Here is a 19,188-nt window from a genome sequence, read left to right on the forward strand (position 1 = left end):
CAAGGAGGATCCATTAGGTCAATTTTGTACGTGAGCTTTGCAGGGGGGGGGGAATGCAGGGTGGATTGTTTGATAAATGGGTACAGGAGCTTTGCGGGGTGCATTGTTTGATAAATGGGTTGTAACAGAAGCTAAACTCAAAAAAGAGATTGAGATGGACTTCTGGCCAATCTCCAGCCCAACATTTCTGCTGCTAAGTGAAACATTTATTCAATGAATTTTGCCCCATTTTATGACCTTTCTTGCCATGGTTGTTAAGTGAATCACTGCAGTTGTTAAGTTAGTAACCCATTTAGGTGAAAACTAAAGGGAGTCCTTGACTCGAACTGCTAGGTTGGCAGAAGCTGGGACAAGTAACGGGAGCTCCCTCGGTTACGCGGTGCTAGGGATTCGAACTGCCGAACTGCCGACCTTTTTGATCGACAAGCTCAGGGTCTTAGCCACTGAGCCACCGCATCCCTCCTAAGAGTGCATTACATTGGGTTGTTTTTTTTTAAAAAAAATGCCTTTGTGCCATGGGAATGGTAACCGAAATTACATATCAAGCAGTATAGATCATAAAATTCTGTCCGTGTGATTAAAAATCTACTCTGATTTAAACGAAACCCATAAAGCTGAAATATTAAGATGTTTTGTAATGAAAAACCAAATTCTAGGATGTGATACAAATGAATTCCTCAAACTGTCAACCACAGAATTTAATTCTGTCATCCGAGGTGAATTTAATTCTGCAACAGATTTAAGATGCAAAGTTACCTTGATATCAAAGCATGGTCCTACATTTAGTTAGCCTTTCTTCCCTCGAGTGAATCAAACATCCTTTTTTTTAAAAATAAAGAGCATCAAGAAACCTCATAATAATAGCTTTGCAATCTGTCAGGTGATGACATAGAATTAAACAGCTAAGCCCAAGCAATAAAAATAGAAGGTGACATCTCTCAATCAAAGGCCTCCGGCAATTCTATTTTTAATAATCACCTGATGCCTAAAAGCTGAGCCCGCAGAGAGCAAATTGAAACTTATTTGCAAATATACAGTGTGTAGCATTAAATAAGGTACATGCATAAATCCAAAAATGAAATGCTAATGAGCCATGAGCTATCATTAGAAACAAACATTTTAACGAAAAGAAGGACTAGGGGTGACACGATAGCAGTCTTCCAATATCTCAGGGGTTGCCACAAAGAAGAGGGAGTCAAGCTATTCTCCAAAGCACCTGAAGGCAGGACAAGAAACAATGGGTGGAAACTAATTATGGAAGGAAGCAACTTAGAACTAAGGAGAAATTTCCTGACAGTGAGAACAATTAATCAGTGGAACAACTTGCCTCTAGAAGTTGTGAATGCCCCAACACTGGAAGTTTTTAAGATGTTGGATAACCATTTGTCTGAAGTGGTGTAGGGTTTCCTGCCTAAGCAGGGGGTTGGACTAGAAGACCTCCAAGATCCCTTCCAACTCGGTTATTCTATTCTATTCTTATTCTTCTAAACATAATAGAATGCACAACTAAAACCTCTGTAAATTGAATTGAATCAATTAAATTTATTTCTTTTCCTCCCCCTCTTCCCCTTCTCCCTTCTCCTCCTCTTCTTCTTCTTCCTTGTTTCTTCCTCCTCCTCTTCTCCTCCTCCTCCTCCTCTTCTTCTCCTCCTCCTCCTCCTTCCTTGTTTCCCTTCTCTTCCTCCCCTCCTCCTGCTCTTCCTCCTCTACCACACCATTTTGGGGTGTTAAGGGAGATACAACATTCATCCACTCATTGATTTCACCCCAAATTTGAAATTTCTTTAATAAACATAACAGTAAAGCAATGCATCATTTTTATATATTAAAAATAGCCTCTCCCACTTCCAGTTTGCACATTCAGGATGCTTCCACTGGACACATCTAGACTAAATTCCCTTGTTTACTTGATTCGGAGGTTTTTAATGTTAGCTCTCCCCTTTCTGAATTCTCAATTCCACTTCTAGAATGTTGGTGTTACCTACACCAATACTTAAATGGAATCAAAATTTATCTGAAAGATTGGTTAGCAGTTTAATGGACATGAAATTTCTCTCAGACAATCGGAGCTTCACAAAGAGTTATTTTGGGATGAGGTTTCTCTAGTGTGTGGTCAGTACCAGTTTGCAACAGGCTGGTGTTAAATGGAAAGAAATCTGCCCATTTCCCTTGTACCTTCACTTTAATGGAGAGGCATCGATTTTCTCCATTAAGAAGTTGTCATTCACCCACCCAGCTGGAAAAGCAATTTTAAAAAATATAAAAAAATAAAAAAACCCAGCCAATCTGGTTGCATCGACTACAGAACTAAAGTGCCTTTTCAAAATGCAAGTTAGACTATTATTTGCAATAAACGAAGTGGCAAGCTTCAATTGCACTGCACTTTGCAATCACTGTCACATATTAAATGATTGTTTTTACCACTTCTGATCCTTCACAGAGTGGTTTTTAATTAAAACCTATGCCGTGCAAATTGATTAAATAGGAGGAAAGAAAAATTAAGACGGAACGAAATTAATTAAAAAAGTATTGTGTACACAAAACATGAATGCGATATTATGCATCGCCAGGAACAAATTATAATATATATCTGTATTTCTTTTTCTTTTAAGGCTGCAATTCGAAATCCATCTATTTGAAAGTTACCCTAACCAAAAGCAAGAAATAATTCCTGAATTATAATTATAATATTGCACTATAAAGCTGATTGCAGATTAATGGAAAGTTGTAACTTTGATACACCTTAATGCTTTTACAGTTATACATTTAACAGTAATTGCTGTTTTTTTTAAAAAAAAATTAATGGGTTACAAGGTTGAAATACAAAGGGAATAATTCAGGCTTTTTCATAATTGAAAGGAACATATAACTAGGATTAAAGCTGCTCTTTATTGAGTAAAGATGAAAGGTTTAATTACTTTTGATGGGATATACAGAAGTTGTTATAGCTAACAGCTAGTTAACATCGGCTGATCTTGAACAGTTAAACAGGATCAATCCAATTAATATTTGAACAGGGGATTATTAGGAAATCCCAGAAGATCAATCACATTATCAAACCAACTGTCAAAAAAATAAAATAAATAAATAAAAACCACATACAAAGATGTCCATTTAGTCCCCAGGAGCGGAGTTATAAACTCATGAGCAATTGTGAAGCAGCCATCCAAAAGTTTAATCCATTTTGCTGCTCAATATACATTTATTTTTCCTCATACAAATTAATCCTGGAACTAATGAATATCCCCATTCCCACAATACAGTATTTGTAGATGGGGAGTCTATTAATTAAAAAAAAAACATAAAGAAAAAGGCACAGGTAATCCTTGATTTACGACCAGAACTGAGCCCAAAAATTCCATAGTTAAACAAGAAAGTTGTTAAGTAAGTTTGGCCACTTGCCACCGCCGTTAAGTGACTCGCGTAATCTGGACGGCCTCCTGCAGCATTCTGCTGGCCAAAACTGGGCATGGGGGTGGGGGCACGTACACACCCCTGTGCCCCATTTTCAGCCTAGACAGCCTTCTGTAGCACTCTGCCAGCTAAACAGGGCACGGGGGGCAGTGCGTGCCCCCCTCCCACATACCCCATTTTCAGCCTGGACAGCCTACTGAAGCACTTTGCTGGCCAAATAGTGCTTCAGGAGGCCATCCAGGCTGAAAACGGGGTGCAGGGGGCTGCACACAGCCCCACTCGATTTTGGCTGCTAGAGGCACCATGGGCCGGTCCTTTGCTATTTCCAGGCCGGTCCGGTGGGCCAGATTTAAGCACCCTATGGGCTGGGTCTGGCCTGTGGGCCTTGAGTTTGACACCCCTGCTTTAGAACGTGTAGGTAAAAAATTATCTATTTAACCTGCCCAGAAATTGCATGTTCCAGGGCAGGGGTCAGCAAACTGCGGCTCTGGAGCCACATGTGGCTCTTTCTTCTCTCTGCTGCAGCGCCGTCACCGGTCGGCGCCACAATTTTGAGAGGAGCTTCCGGGGGGGGGGGAGAGAGAAGCACAGTGCCCCAGGAGAAGACTCTATGGTAAGGGGAGGGTTTTCCAGTTGTCTCCACAATTGATAGGGCTTTCGGTTAGGACAGGTAGAGGAAAAAGGACGCCACGCTAGGAGGAGATTCTATGGTGGGAGAACTGAACTTCCGGTCAGCTCCAGAACTGAACAGGGGGCTTCCGGTTAGGACCTTTGTGGATCCCGGTGTTTTCTTTTCTGTGGGAAACGGGTCCAAATGGCTCTTTGAGTGTTTAAGTTTGCCGACCCCTGTTCCAGGGTAAAGAAAATGGGTGGTATCAAAGAGAATAGAACCCCAGCATTACAGAACCCTACTACCAGAATAAAATAGCTATATTTATTTATTTATTTTGTTTGCAACACGCCGCCAGAAATTGTGGGTGTTCCAACGCGGGAGGTTTTTAAGAAGAGATTGGAAAACCAATTGTCTGAAATGATATAGGACAGGGATGGCTATCCTTTGTGTCGTTGTATGCTGATGCAATGTGTGTTGGATCATTCCCCCCCCCCCGGCATGTGCACGCCACCACCCCTGCTCATGCACCCCGCCCCCCTCATCCCATTTTGGCTTCCAGGTTGGTGCAGGAGTCCTTCCAGGCTCAAAATGGGGCCTGTTTTGGTCCTGGAAGACCCATTCCTGTGCATGCGTGCTTGTGTCCCCTGCACACGCCCCACTCCCGTGCATGCGCAGAAGTGACCATAAGACCAACTGGTTGGCGGGAGGCGCCCGTGCATGCGTGGCAGAACTGGGCTGGGGTGATGGCTGGCGTGCCCACAGAGAGGGCTCTGCGTGCCTCCTGTGGCGCCATCACGGATATAGTGTTTCCTGCTTGAGCAGGGGGTTGGACTAGAAGACCTCCAAGGTCCCATCCAACTTTGGTATTCTATTAACTGTTATGTTAAGTCAACGTTAGAATTAATTAAAGGTTAGAATTAATTGTTAGAACAATTAATCAGTGGAACAACTTGCCTCCAGAAGTTGTGAATGCCCCAACACTGGAAGTTTTGGATAACCATTTGTCTGAAGTGGTGTAGGGTTTCCTGCCTAAGCAGGGGGTTGGACTAGAAGACCTCCAAGGTCCCTTCCAACTTTGTTATTCTTTTCTATGGTGACAAACATATCAAACACAGCTTTTCCCCCTTATTTTGCCCACAACAACCCTAAAAGGTGGGTTAGACTGGGAGAAACAGTGACTGGCCCAAAGTCACTGAGCTCGTTTTCATGGTTACACATATGATATGTATTACATTATATAATAACATTAGACTGTATGGTTTCTATATTATTTTTTTAAAAAAATCCCTAGCTCCATGGGGCATGAAGCGTAATGGGAATAAATGCCAGATGGGGATTAGTTTGACAAATTTAATTTACCTTCTAAAATTCTATGCAGAGAGAGAGAGAGAGAGAGACAAAAGGTTAATCAACTAATGCACTCTCCTGACAGACAGATACTTTACACTCTGTTGGTTTTAAAAAGGAATATCGACAATGGTTTTACGAGAACTTTAGTCCATATTTAATCTCTAATTCACCCACTTTCGATGTAAGCCTTAATCGGAGATGCACGCAACTGTGGAACAAGAGTAGATCAACTGAACAGCGTAAAGGGTTGCCGATTATACATGTATATTCCATTAAGAGAGATTGCTCCATAGAACAATGTGAGTAGGGGGGGTGGGGGGTGGAAGGCACCATAAAATAAAAGATAATAGAAAAGAATTTAGCCATCGTAATTATAGGAATAGGCACGGCCTGCAAAATTTCATTTCCAGATTGCGTGCTAAATATTTCAACACAGGTTTAGATATTTGTGCCAGCAATTTAGGAACATTTCAAAAGCATATTGTTGCTGAAGTACTATTCAGACATCACACTATTAAAAAAAATTATAGAGGGGGGAAAAATCCCATATTGGTTGTATTGTACCTATGTTCTCCAACTTGCCAAAAGTATGGTCAATGTCAGTCAGGAATCTTTATAAAACCCTATGTATATGGTTTTTTTTTTGAAATACACAATCATATATACCTCAAAGGAGACACATCTTTATTATTTTACAGATGATATAGATAGATAGATAGATAGATAGATAGATAGATAGATAGATAGATAGATAGATAGATATAGATAGATATAGATATAAAGTTATAGATAGATAGAAGACCTAGAGATAGATAGATAGATAGATAGATAGATAGATAGATAGATAGATAAAGAGAGAGATATCTAGAGATATAAAGAGAGAGATGATAGATAGATAGATAGATAGATAGATATAAAGAGTTATAGATAGATAGAAGAGATAGAGATAGACAGATAGATAGAAGAGATAGATAGAAAGAAAGAAAAAATAACTATATTTTAACTTTGAATGTACACTAATTGGCATACATTACAATAAAATTTCATTGCATACAGCTCTCAAAGGGTCACCACCTCCAACATACATTACATAAACATAAATAAATAAATAAAAACAAGCAAACAAGCAATCAACCAAACATATGCCCACGTATATTTTATGACACAGAGAAACAACAACAGTCGAGTTCGGATGTACACATGTACATGGCGAGAAAAACCAATCTTGCGAGGTGGAAAAGAAACTAGGCATACTGTCCAGGAGTCAGACTACAAGACTCAAAATGTATAAAGGCTTGGACCAAGGGGGGGGGGAGCAATTTGATTTTTAATGGGGGGCAACTTGAACCTTGTTTAAACCAAGTTACATATAGCCTTTTAGGCTTCCTCCGCATGAGTAGAGATCACTTTTTTAGACCCTCTCCAAGGTGGTTTTCCAACAGAGTTGTAACTCAAGGACTACCCGTACTGCTTCGCTACACAGGTGGCCTTGAGTATTCTTCTATAGATTAAACTGTCATTTGATAACCCCATACACAACACACAAAGCTACTGTCAGCCCTGCAGTCATATTCATTTTAGGATCTTTGGCCTGCCACACACTCTCTCATTTTACTATTCTGTTTCATTAGTGGGGTAATTGGGAGGGGGAATAGTAAGGAGTAGAATTGTAGAATGTGTTGTTGTCAAAATAGAACATCCCTTTCTGTCACGCCTGCAAGCCATCTTTTCTTTTGGACTTTCTGGCCCGCCACACTTTCTACTATGCATTTTCTATTGTGGGGAAATGGGATTGTACAGAGTTAGATCCTATGTAGCCATAACAACATTCTTTCTAGAAAACCAAGGTCATCGTTTGTCTCAGCACCTCTGCACCTGACCGGAACTAGATGGGTGGAAATGCCAGCATGGCAGAGGAAGATTGGACCATGTGATGAACTTATGGGTGTGGGGACAAGATCATGAACTTTCAACTGGGTGGAAACCCAGGAAGCTTTCAGATACGGGTTTCCACAGTTTGTACCAACATGTCTCTCTTATTAAATTAGAACTGTGATGAAAGCTGTGCCTTGAATTCTGATTTAATCCTGGATGATATTTGACAGCTACGTTGTGTGATGATGGGTGGTAAGGACGAAATAATTAGAGGAGACTTCTCTCTTTCCTCTTTTGGGGTTTCATCTCAAGCAGAGTTTATTGCTCAGGAGAGAAGCAACTACTTCCCGGAGTCTAACCCTAACCGTAACGCTAACCCTAATTGCAAATTAGAAATCAAAATTAAGCAAACCTTAATCGTGGCTCCGGGGAAAAACAGCCAGTTTCCCGTATCCACAGGGTCGAGATTGTCTTCTAAAACGATTTGCCTGTGAGCTGCGTTGATGATCAAGATATTGTCCAAGGCCCAGCAGGATTCGTACACATCACCCACGTGTACATATTCCTGTTTCCACTGAAATTGGATATTTTCTCCTTTGGCTTCTTTGGGGAGATACAGAATGTGGATGATGGTGCTGACGTTAGAAGGAGCTCTGTATGAAATGAGTAGGCAAAATAACAATAATTATTATTATAATATATACTTTATTCATCAAACATGAATTATTATTATGTTCTTTATTCATTAAACACGAAACTCAGCCAACTGAACATTCAAAAAATGCACTACAAATACCAGTGACTGGTGCTAATGGTTGATACGGTTTGCTGCCAGCGTCCTAGGTATCAACCAAGGACCTTCTTAAAATATAAGATGTTCCGGGTAGGGCAGTTTTTTCCAGTTCCGCTGGTGTTATTGCAGGAAGCTGAAATTTGTGGATCTATCTTGTAAAATTCTTGGACATGGTGCCAAGTGCCCCGATGACAATGGGTATCACTGCTTCATCCATAATGAATGGGTATCACATGTTTCATCCATAATCGCACAGTTTCGATGGCCAGGTCGCAATTTCCCCCCAGTTCTTTTTCTTCGACCGCGATGTAATAAATTGCACATTTTGGTTTTCAACAATTGTGATATCTGGCATGGTGTGTTCCAAATGCATGCTTTTGGGGCATTTCAGGCCACTCCCCTGCTCAGGATTCCCATGCCTTAGTCCAGTGGTTCCCAAACTTGGCAACTTTAAGACTTGTGGACTTCAACTCCCAGAGTTCTCCAGCCAGAAGAGCTGGCTGGAGAATTCTGGGAGTTGAAGTCCACAAGTCTTAAAGTTGCCAAGTTTGGGAACCACTGCCTTAGTCCAAGAATGGCGAACCGTTTCAGCACCGGAGCCCCAAATATCCAAATATCAGCTGGCTAATACACTGGTCTCTGTGTTTCCAGCACTCGCAAGCATGCTGGCCAGCTGGGTTTTGCATGCGACGGAGCACTGGAATCCAGAAGACCAGCTGGCCAATGCGTGCATGCATGCTTTGGGGGCATTTCAAGCCATTTTCAGGCCATTATTTGGGCTGTTTTCAACTGAAAACGGCCCCCAAAACGGCCTGAAAAAGGACTTGAAAAATGGCCCAAAACCGGGCCGTAAAATGAGCCAGATCCCGTTTTCCAGCTCTCCGGTGCCCGCGAAGACCAGCTGGCCATTGCACATGTGCACACCGGAAACCAGAAGAGGTTTGCCATCCTGCCCTTAGTCATATCATTTGGACAATTGCGATGTGAACTATATGCAGCTCTCTTGAAGACTATCTAGAAGCTATAAATGGTCCAGAGAGAATTGGTGCAGGAGGTTATGGGTACACCTTGAAACATTGCTACTTTGGAAGTGGAGGGTTGCCATGGATTGCTTGAACAGGAAGTTGGACTAGAAGACTTCCAAGGTCCCTTCCAATTCTGCAGTTGTGTAATTTGTAGGTTTCCAAAGTGCAAAGTGCTGGTTAATACCAGTAGATCCCTTGATGGCAAAAGGCTCCAAGCCAACCTATCTGTGATCATCTCGTTTCTATCTGATGAGATACATCAAGGTGGATATCTCCTACTGGGAAGCAGGCAGTACGCCTTCTACATCTCAGTACTTGTTCTATGGAGGAATATATTTCCCAGGATTCAGATTGCTTTCCACAATGTCTTGAAAACCTGTTTTTCCACCTCTCCGGGGCATTTCTCTAGAGCAGGGGTCTCCAACCTTGGCAACTTTTAAGACTTGAACTCCCAGAATTTGAAGCTGGCTGAGAAACTCTGGGAGTTGAAGTCCACAAGCCTTCAAGTTGCCAAGGTGGGGTCTCCAACCTTGGCAACTTTAAGACTTGAACTCCCAGAATTTGAAGCTGGCTGAGAAACTCTGGGAGTTGAAGTCCACAAGCCTTCAAGTTGCCAAGGTGGGGTCTCCAACCTTGGCAACTTTTAAGACTTGAACTCCCAGAATTTGAAGCTGGCTGAGAAACTCTGGGAGTTGAAGTCCACAAGCCTTCAAGTTGCCAAGGTGGGGTCTCCAACCTTGGCAACTTTAAGACTTGAACTCCCAGAATTTGAAGCTGGCTGAGAAACTCTGGGAGTTGAAGTCCACAAGCCTTCAAGTTGCCAAGGTGGGGTCTCCAACCTTGGCAACTTTAAGACTTGAACTCCCAGAATTTGAAGCTGGCTGAGAAACTCTGGGAGTTGAAGTCCACAAGCCTTCAAGTTGCCAAGGTGGGGTCTCCAACCTTGGCAACTTTTAAGACTTGAACTCCCAGAATTTGAAGCTGGCTGAGAAACTCTGGGAGTTGAAGTCCACAAGCCTTCAAGTTGCCAAGGTGGGGTCTCCAACCTTGGCAACTTTAAGACTTGAACTCCCAGAATTTGAAGCTGGCTGAGAAACTCTGGGAGTTGAAGTCCACAAGCCTTTAAGTTGCCAAGGTTGGAAGCCCCTGCTCTAGGGCATATCTGGTAAACGTTTTTGAATTGGAATGTACAGAATTTGTGGATTGGCTTCAGTTTTGTGTTTTGTGGAGTGTCCCTCTGTTTTTATTGTTGATTAGTTTGTATGTTTTAGCCCTTTGTAAGCCACTCAGAGTCGCAGAAATATAAACTACTGTATTTTTCAGAGTATAAGATGCACCGGAGTTATAAGACGCACCAAGATTTTGAAGAGGCAAATTAAAAAAAAAGTTTTTGCATTCTGCGGACCTCCCAAAAATGGCCCCGTTTTTCATGAAAACGGGCCCATTATTTGTCAAAAAAGGACATGCATAGCCTTTAGGAGGATTGTAGAGTGCTCCTGGGGGCTGAGGGGGCAAAAACGAGCAAAAACAGCCCATTTTTCACTCATTTTTGCCCTCCCCAGCTCTTAGGAGCACTCTGGAAGCCTCCTAAAGGTGATGCATGGCCATTTTTTTGCAAAGCGGTTGGGGTTTCAGGGGGCCAAAAATGCTGTATTCAGCGTATAAGGCGCACCTAGATTTTCACCCTCTTTTCTGAGGGAAAAGAGTGCGTCCTATACTCCGAAAAATATGGTAACTAGCTGGATACGGGTGCTTTGCTACAAAAGTATGTGATGGGGCTTAATGAATTGACACTTAAAGCTTGAAAATTAATAAGCAGTTTAAAAAGTGACTGTATTGTATCATTAGAGACGCCTGTCTACTGACATGGGGATGAGTTTGATGATACTTGTGTTTTCCTAATCGCATCTGTAAATCTTTTTCTGCATTTTTTCCCTTTTCCCCCCCCTTTAACTGATGTTATGGTAGAAGGAACAGATTCATCTGAGCCGAAGAGGAAAAATAAAGAAAATTAAAATCTGCCTCTGCCTATTAGCATCCATCGGTATTCATCTGGCTAGTGTGTGAGAGAGTTGAGGGGTTGAGTTTGGAAACTCAAACAGTATTTGCTGTGTGAGCAAGAAGGAGACAGGAAGGAGCCTGGGTGTGGCTTATCTCAACTGTTCTGTAGTAAAGCTGCTTGCTGTGGGGAAAGTGAAACTGAAACTAAAACTCCTCTGCTTGTGTTTTGCATTTGGAACAGATTTCTTTTCAGGTGGGGAGGGGGAGTAGAACTCCTTAGCACCAGAGCATGTTAATAATAATAATAATATAGGAAATACTAATGCTCTGATGGTCATTTCAGCAAATCCTTTCTTAGTGAGCACCTAGAAGCCAAGAGGAACATAAGTGACAAATTTGAAGTGTGTAGGCTTTACGGTTCTGGAGTTTTTGTGATGAGGCATGAGTGATATTTCTCTTTTATACATATAGAGATCAGAGGTGGGTTCCTACCGGTTTGGACCAGTTCAGCTGAACAGGTAGTGATTTGGCCGCCTGGATCGCTGAAACTGGCAGTGGCCCAGGTTCTCCTACGGGGCCGCCATCTTGATTTTCGGTTCTGCGCATGCACAGAACAATTGTAATTGCACAATTCCCCCCCCTTTTTTAATGTTTTGTGCATGCACAGACCTATTTTTGTGCAAATGCGCATACGCACAGAGCGTGCATCAGGTGTGTGCGAGAGGGAAGCAAGCGCGCACACCTAACATTTTTTGTGCGCACCAGCAGTAATGCCGGGAGCAACCCACCCTTAACATAGATATATCCAAACTGTCCCTCTAATGCAAGCTTTTAAAAAATTCAAATCGGTATTTTTATTATTTTAAACTGATTAATTATAATTTGCCGTATGAAAACATAGTTATCGTGCTTCTTTAAAAAAAAAAGAAAGCAAAATTTCAACACCTAAATAAAACACCCAACAGCCCACCTTTGTTAAAACATTGCAGGAAAATAAGTTATAACAAACCTAATTTTCTCCAGCTGAATCCAATCTTCTGAATTATTCTTTGAATAGGAGACAATGATGTCTGGATCGGAGTAACTAAACCGGCACGAACCTGAACCTGCGGAAAACAATAACGATAGAAGTATTTATAGGCCTGTTAAGCGATACATTATCCTTTCAACGTTCTCTTCTGAGAGAGTCCTTGCCACCATTCTTAATTTTCCATATTTCAATTTTATTTTTTGTTGATCGATGGTGAGGTTTGCTGAGCTCTGTTGTTGGCAGGAAAAAAAGCATAATAATGCTTGCTCCCTGAGTTAGGAATAACTTAGGGAAGATAAATCACAGCCGACCAGCATAATCTGCGGTAGATTTCCCAGGAGAGGGTATAATAAATTACTAAGCACTCCCTTATTCAAAATGCACACACAAGGCACGGTATAGCAAAAATGAAGTGCCACGTGCCGTACTTGCCAAGGTATACAGTGAAAACGGCAATATGTGACAGGGTTTCCTAGAGCATAAGGGAAAAACTGACCTCATAACCGTTGGATGATCTTAATCATATACGTAGTCCCTGGTTAGGAACAGGATTTCTTTTGCTAAGCAAAGGGGTTAAATGAATTGCGTCCAATTCTATGACTTTTTAAGCAAAGAGCCACGGTAGTTAAAATGGAGTATTGCAGACTAATTCTGCCGATTGCCAGGAGTTCGATCCTGACCGGCTCAAGGGCCACTCAGCCTTCCATCCTTCCGAGGTCGGTTGTTGAGGGGCAATATGCCGACTCTATAAACCGCTTAGAGAGGGCTGTAAAGCACTGGGAAGCGGTATATAAGTCTAAGTGCTACTGCTATTTAAACTGAGGTGGTGCAGTGGTTAGAATGCAGTATTGCAGGCTGACTCTGCCAGCTGCCAGGAGTTCGATCCTGACCGGCTCAAGGTCAACTCAGCTTTCCATCCTTCTGAGGTCGGTAAAATGAGCACCCAAATTGTTGAGGGGCAATATGCCAATTCCGTAAACCAATTAGAGAGGGCTGTAAAACACTGTGAAACACTACACAAGTTGCAGCGGTTATAAGTGTTGTAAGTTATATTTTTCAGCACCATTGTGACTGTGGTAAGACGATGGCTACCTATAGACTCTGTCAACTAAGGAGACTCAACTTATTCATCTCCCAGAGAACAGTATGATATAGGAAGTTTATCACTGGTGGCAAGTCTAATATACTGTGTCATATTTTCCTTTCCTAACATGTATTATTAACTGCTACACAGCCGGGTATATTTGCCTCTCCAAGAGACAGGAGTCACCTTTAAAGGAATAGAAAAGAAAATTACTTTAGCTTTACAACATCCCTTACAACTTGCCGGTTAAGGCCAGCCCAACATTTTGCTTCCAAGTCGCTTTTTAAGGCTGAAGACTACAAGTTTGGCTTCATCATCCAGATATTTATTCCAGCCTTCCCAGAGGTGGGTTTCACATAATTTTACCACCAGTTTGCCACGCACTGAAACTGTGAGCCTGCGCTCGCTTCGTAAGCACGTGTGCCTTCTTGTGCATGAGTTTTGCTCGCGCTCATGGTTTGCATGCATGCTTAGACTTAGAAAATGTGGCTACATAGAGCTGGGATGGCAAGTCGCCACTACCAGTTCACCCAAACCAATCCAAACCGGCTGAATACCACCAGCGGTGGGTTCCTGGTTTAGACTGGTTCAGCCGAACTGGTAGTGTTTTGGCAGCCTAGGGTCACTGGAACCGGCAGCGACCCAGGCCTGCCATGCCCCCAAACCGGTTCCCCTGGGGGGCAACAATGGCACCGCCATCTTGTTTTTCAGTTCTGTGCATGCGCAGAACAATTTTAATTGCACTGCGCAGAACAATTTTAATTGCACTGCGCACATGAACGAACCAACAATAGTGCCTGCCGGAATTCACCCCTGAATACTATTTGGTTTTTTTTTTTGGTATTTTATTAAAATTTATAGGCCGCCCTTTTCCCTGAGGGGACTCAGGGCGGCTTACAACCATTAGGGAGGGGGTACAATACACAATAAACGATATAAAGACAAGATAAGTAGTAAAAACACAACATGCATTCTACATTCAACACTCGGGTGGGGCAAATTAAGGACTTATCCTCAGGCCTGTTGGGAGAGCCAGGTCTTGAGGGCTGCGCGGAAGGCCTGGACGGTAGTGAGGGTACGTATCTCGACGGGGAGATCGTTCCAGAGGGTCGGAGCTGCAACAGAAAAGGCTCTCCTCCGTGTAGTCGCCAGTCGACATTGACTGGCGGATGGAATTCGGAGGAGGCCCAGTCTGTGCGATCTAATCGGTCGGAGGGAGGTAATCGGCAGAAGGCGGTCTCTCAAGTACTACCACTGAGCCTTCCCCTCCTGTCCAGGTATTTATGTCTTCTGAAGGCGACGAAACTGCTGAAGGCCCAGACTGACCTCTAAGAAGCATTGAAATTCTGGAAACCATGTTCCTGATTGTTCCCCGTAGTTCAGCCTCTTCCTTGCATGTTCTAATTGTTACAAGATTGAGCCCAGAAGCAAATTCATGCCTGAATGCACCTTCTCAACAACTTTGCCCTGGGAGACGGAAACGGTGCTCAGACGTGTTATCTCTTCCACGCCGAGCCCTTTTTAATTAAGCTATTATTCCGTAATGAACACCAACGGGCAGCCCTATCACCTTAGAGACTTTCGAGCAGCCAGGCCTATAATGCTCTAATCCAGGTTGATGAACTGTGCTTATTTTTTTTTTTTTTTTTTAAATCCCAGTCAATAAATAACCAGAATTAAAAGCCGGCAGATCCCACAAGAGGACCGAAGGAAAAAAAAACAAAAACTCGGGAGCCCTGGATAGAATATGCTTTCATCGATGCAATTGAGAGTCAGAATAATGAGGCTGTAAGGATCGAGGATTTATTATGGCTGGATTCCATGGGTTTATCAGATGTATTTATAAACACCAATTTTTCTACTCAGTCTCTGTCCCAGTTTGAGCAATGTCGTGATGGCTGATTGCCCTCCCGCTCCACGCCCGATAAACTGAATTTCAAAGCTCCATCTCTTTCAGTCATCTGTTTGCTGAAGTTCCAGATTCTTTTGCAACCTGCTCAATTTATAATTCGATCAAAATTTCTGTAGATATAGACAACGATGCTTCTTCAGCAGCTTCCTCTGATCCAATCACATTCTGGTCCTCCCCCAAAGGTGCTTTTTTCAGGAGGCAACTGGACCTTTTTCTTTTGAGGGTGTTTCGCTTCCCATCCAAGAAGCTTCTTCAGCTCTGACAGGGTAGTGGGGAATGGAAGGATGTATACTCCTTACAGACATCTGATAATCCGTGGCACGACAAAACCACGGTCCACTAAAGCGCGCCCGATTAAAGTGCGTCGCTGATGTCATCAGCAGCGCGACAACAGCGACCACGGAGAAAAAAGGGCGCTTTAAAAAGCGCTTTGAAAGCAAGCCGATTCACGTTAAGGTAAGGGTTAGGGTTAGGGTTAGGTTAAGGGTTAGGATTAGGGCTAGGGTTAGGTTAAGCGTTAGGGTTAGGTTTAGCGTTAGGTTAAGGGTTAGGTTTAGGGTTAGGTTTAGGGTTAGGTTAAGGGTTAGGTTTAGGGTTAGGGTTAGGGTTAGGTTTCGGGGGGTTAGGTTAGGTTTCGGGGTTAATTTTAACTTTAGCGCTCACAGCGTGCTTTTTTCGTCGCGCTGTGATGACGTCAGGTACGCGGTTTCATCGAGCGCGCTTTAGTCTACTGCGGTTTTGTGGTGGAACTCTGATAATCTGCATCCTTTTAGGGGGTCATTGAAGCACTTGGAGGTTTATCTGTGTCCTCAGGGTCACCTCCAAGTGCTTCAAAGAGCTGCTAAAAGGATGCAGATTACCAGCTGTCTAGAAGGAGTATAAGTCCTTCCATTCCCCACTATCCTATCAGAGCTGAAGATGCTTCTTGGATGGGAAGTGAAACATCCTCAAAAGAAAAAAACAAGAAAGTTCAAGTGTCTCCTGAAAAAGCACCTTTGAGACAACTATGACCTGGTTGATTGAGAATCTCTACGGACACCTTCTGGCCTGTTTCCTGCTTAATGTCTGTGGAGATTCTCAGTCAACCAGCTCATGGTTGTCTGAAAGGTGCTTTTTTTCTTTCAAAAGGCAGTGATTGGCCCCTCCCATAGGAAATAAAAGAGGAGTGGGCTTTTGCAGGAAACAATTTGTTCGTTCATTCGTTCATTTCAGGAGTGTGAAGATCTGTCCGTGAATCTCCGAGACTCTGTGCCAAGTCTTCCCTTGCACAGCACCTCATTTGAGAAATATTGACATGGCAGCTTTCCAAGCTAGATAAGGTCTGTGGTCATAAATTCACCTTTGAAAGACTGTTTATTTTGAACTCGGGCTCCTGAGGTAATGACGAGGCTCAGTGCTAACACAACAGCTTTATTAGAACAGTAACTAGACAGGAACACGAACAAATGCTCTGACAGCCCTTTTATACCCCGAGTTGTCAGCGCACTAACCAATAGGATACCTTCCAAATCTCCCGCCTAAACAACACGCGAACAGACCAATCAAACAACACCCTGCCTGATTGACAAGAGAGGGCGTGACACACAGATACGTGGCACTGTTTACCAGGCCTTTGCTGAATGTGAATGAATGAATCACGTTCGTTTAATAAAAGGGGTTTTGTCCAGGAATTTGCTTCGTACTTTTTGGGGAAGCCTAGTTCAGAACCCCCTTCTTTCAAACCAATGGTCCTCTCTATCCAAAATGTGGGCTTTCCTGCTTAGCTTCAGCCGTTCTTTAAAAAAGAGATCTTCCTCCTCCTTCTATTTCACTTCCTCTAAATCAGCCAACAGCATCACCCTCCTAAAGAGTAGGCCAGTTTGCACTGTGTCTTGCTGTCCAAAGCCCAGCGCATAATTTAAATTTCCAACAACAAAGCTTCAAAAGTTGAAATGAAACCCTTCAAAGCTGAGAATTAAAAGCCTTTTCTAAAAAAAAGACTTCTTCCTTTTAAAAAAAACAAAAAGAAGGGACATTGTAGAGATGACTCAGGATTGAAGCGTCACCTCGAGGTGAACGGGGAATAAGTCAAAGAAATAAGGCTGCAACTTCAGAAAAATATGTTCCCTCAATGGCAAGAATTCCAATTCTTATTAAATGAACGTCTCTACTGTGAGACTTCGTGTAAACCAGAGGTGGCTTCCTACCGATTCGGCCTGGTTCGGCCGAGTAGGTAGTAACTCGGTCTGCCACGCCCCCCGAATTGGTTCTATTTTCGGTGCCACCATCTTGATTTTCAGTTCCGTACATGCGCAGAACAATCTTCATTGCAAAAATGCATTCCCCCCCTTTTAAAATGTTGTGCGCATGCACAGACCTTTTTAAGTGCAAATGTGCATGCTCGCGGAGCACCAATGTTTGTTTTTTTTTGCACACTGAACCGGCAGTAATGCTGGCAGCAATCCACCCCTGGTGTAAAACCCAACGTAAAAAAAAAAATAGTAATCAGGATTGTAGATTCGTGAGAAATCCTAAGGGGCTCCAGAAAGCAGAAGGATCAAATATATGTGCATTATTATGGTTTATACATAATGGAGCGGTCTCTTGGGTGGAGATGTATGCATTTGAAAACCCACACCAAAGGGAAGGCAGTTCCTAGAAATAGACGCACTTGAGCATGCTGGAAAAAAACGAATTGAGATGAGATTCCATTATAACAGAATAACAGGGTTGGAAGGAACCTTGGATGTTTTTTAATCCAAGCTTCCAGTCATGGGAGATGCATGCAAATTTTTTGGGGGGGGGGCGTGCATAGGCACGGGGGGGGGAGTGCGCAGGGGTGTGGTGCAGCCTCCTTCAGCCCGTTGTTGGTCCCAGGAGGCTTCAGGGAGGCTTGCTAGGCCCAAAACGCAGCACAGGGGGGTCACACGCCTGCGAATGGGAGGGGGGAAACCCGGGGTGTGTGTGTTCATGCATGTGTAGGGTCGGGGCGCATTGCATTATGGGTGTGGGCACACACACACACCGTCGCACGCATGTGCGTGATTTTGGCACGCGAGAAGAAAAGAGTTAGCCATCACTTCCCAATATCAATTCAGACAAATAGTTGACCAATCTCTTCTTAAAAACCTCCAGTGTTGGAGCACACACAACTTCTGGAGGCAAGTCGTTTCATCGATTAATCTGTTCTCAACTGTCAATTGAAATTTCTCCTAATTTTTAGCCTGGTTCTCTCCTTGATTAGTTTCCATCCATTGCTTTCTGGTTCTTCCGTCAGGTGCTTTGGAGAATAGCTTGACCCCCCATCTTCTTTGGGGCAGCCCCTGAGATATCGGAAGGATTGCTATCGTGTCACCGATGATTAAGCGGACAAAATGTCTACCTCAGAAGATGGAGAATTCAACCAGGAAAAATTCTGCCTTCTGAAAGACTCAAGCTAACCTCTTGTCGTAAGTCAGAAAAATAGCGACCCTTCTGTCCTGTAGGTTAAGGAGTTACACCAGATGGTGACTCCACTATAAATATATATTTGCTGAATTTAAAATTTCCAATAAAGGAAAATCCCAGCCTCATCCCCTGAGATATGACTGTGCAATTAGAGACAGCCAACACACCTTCCAAAGCTGCCCTATAAACCTTGTAAAATACATGGTTATTTTAACCCTTCAATGAGGGGATGCTTTGCATCTGTGATGGAAAACCTCTTTTTTCAGAGACCCCATAAAAAGGTCTCTGCTGGATTACAGCAGGCATAATTTTTCCTTTGGAATCAAATGAGATGCTGTGTGGTTCCCTATCACAACATACATACTTTTTTGCAATATAGTGTATAAGGTAGAGAAATATGCCATATTTATCTATGTAAAATAGTAGAGAAAAGGTTATGAGCATATTGCCAAACACAAACAGAATTTGTATTCTAAATTGGAAATGTGATCAAAAGACGGGAACATTTTATCATGGGTGGTGGACTTGTGCTAAAACAAAAAAATTGGGAAAAATGCATAGATGGTTAGAAAACACAACAGAATTTGTATTCTAAATTGGAAATGTGATCAAAAGACGGGCACATTTTTATCATAGGTGGTGGACTTGTGCTAAAGCAAAAAAAA

General features: G+C 42.8%; 1 protein-coding gene across 1 annotated transcript in view; it reads right to left on the reverse strand.

Annotated features, from left to right (window-relative positions):
- RELN (reelin) overlaps positions 1–19,188 on the reverse strand; it is a 389,713-nt gene that overhangs the window by 189,336 nt on the left and 181,189 nt on the right. Inside the window, exons 9-10 of the mRNA XM_087722293.1 lie at positions 12,081–12,177; positions 7,665–7,905 (exon numbers count right to left, since the gene is read on the reverse strand). Of these exons, the coding sequence (XP_087578419.1) occupies positions 7,665–7,905; positions 12,081–12,177 (338 nt within the window). The remainder of the gene's footprint in view (positions 1–7,664; positions 7,906–12,080; positions 12,178–19,188) is intronic.

The sequence above is a fragment of the Thamnophis sirtalis genome, unplaced genomic scaffold (genome assembly GCF_051295495.1).
Source record: "Thamnophis sirtalis isolate CommonGarterSnake01/CBP01778 unplaced genomic scaffold, rThaSir2_p1.2 scaffold_9, whole genome shotgun sequence".
In the NCBI taxonomy this organism is placed as follows: Eukaryota; Metazoa; Chordata; class Lepidosauria; order Squamata; family Natricidae; genus Thamnophis; species Thamnophis sirtalis.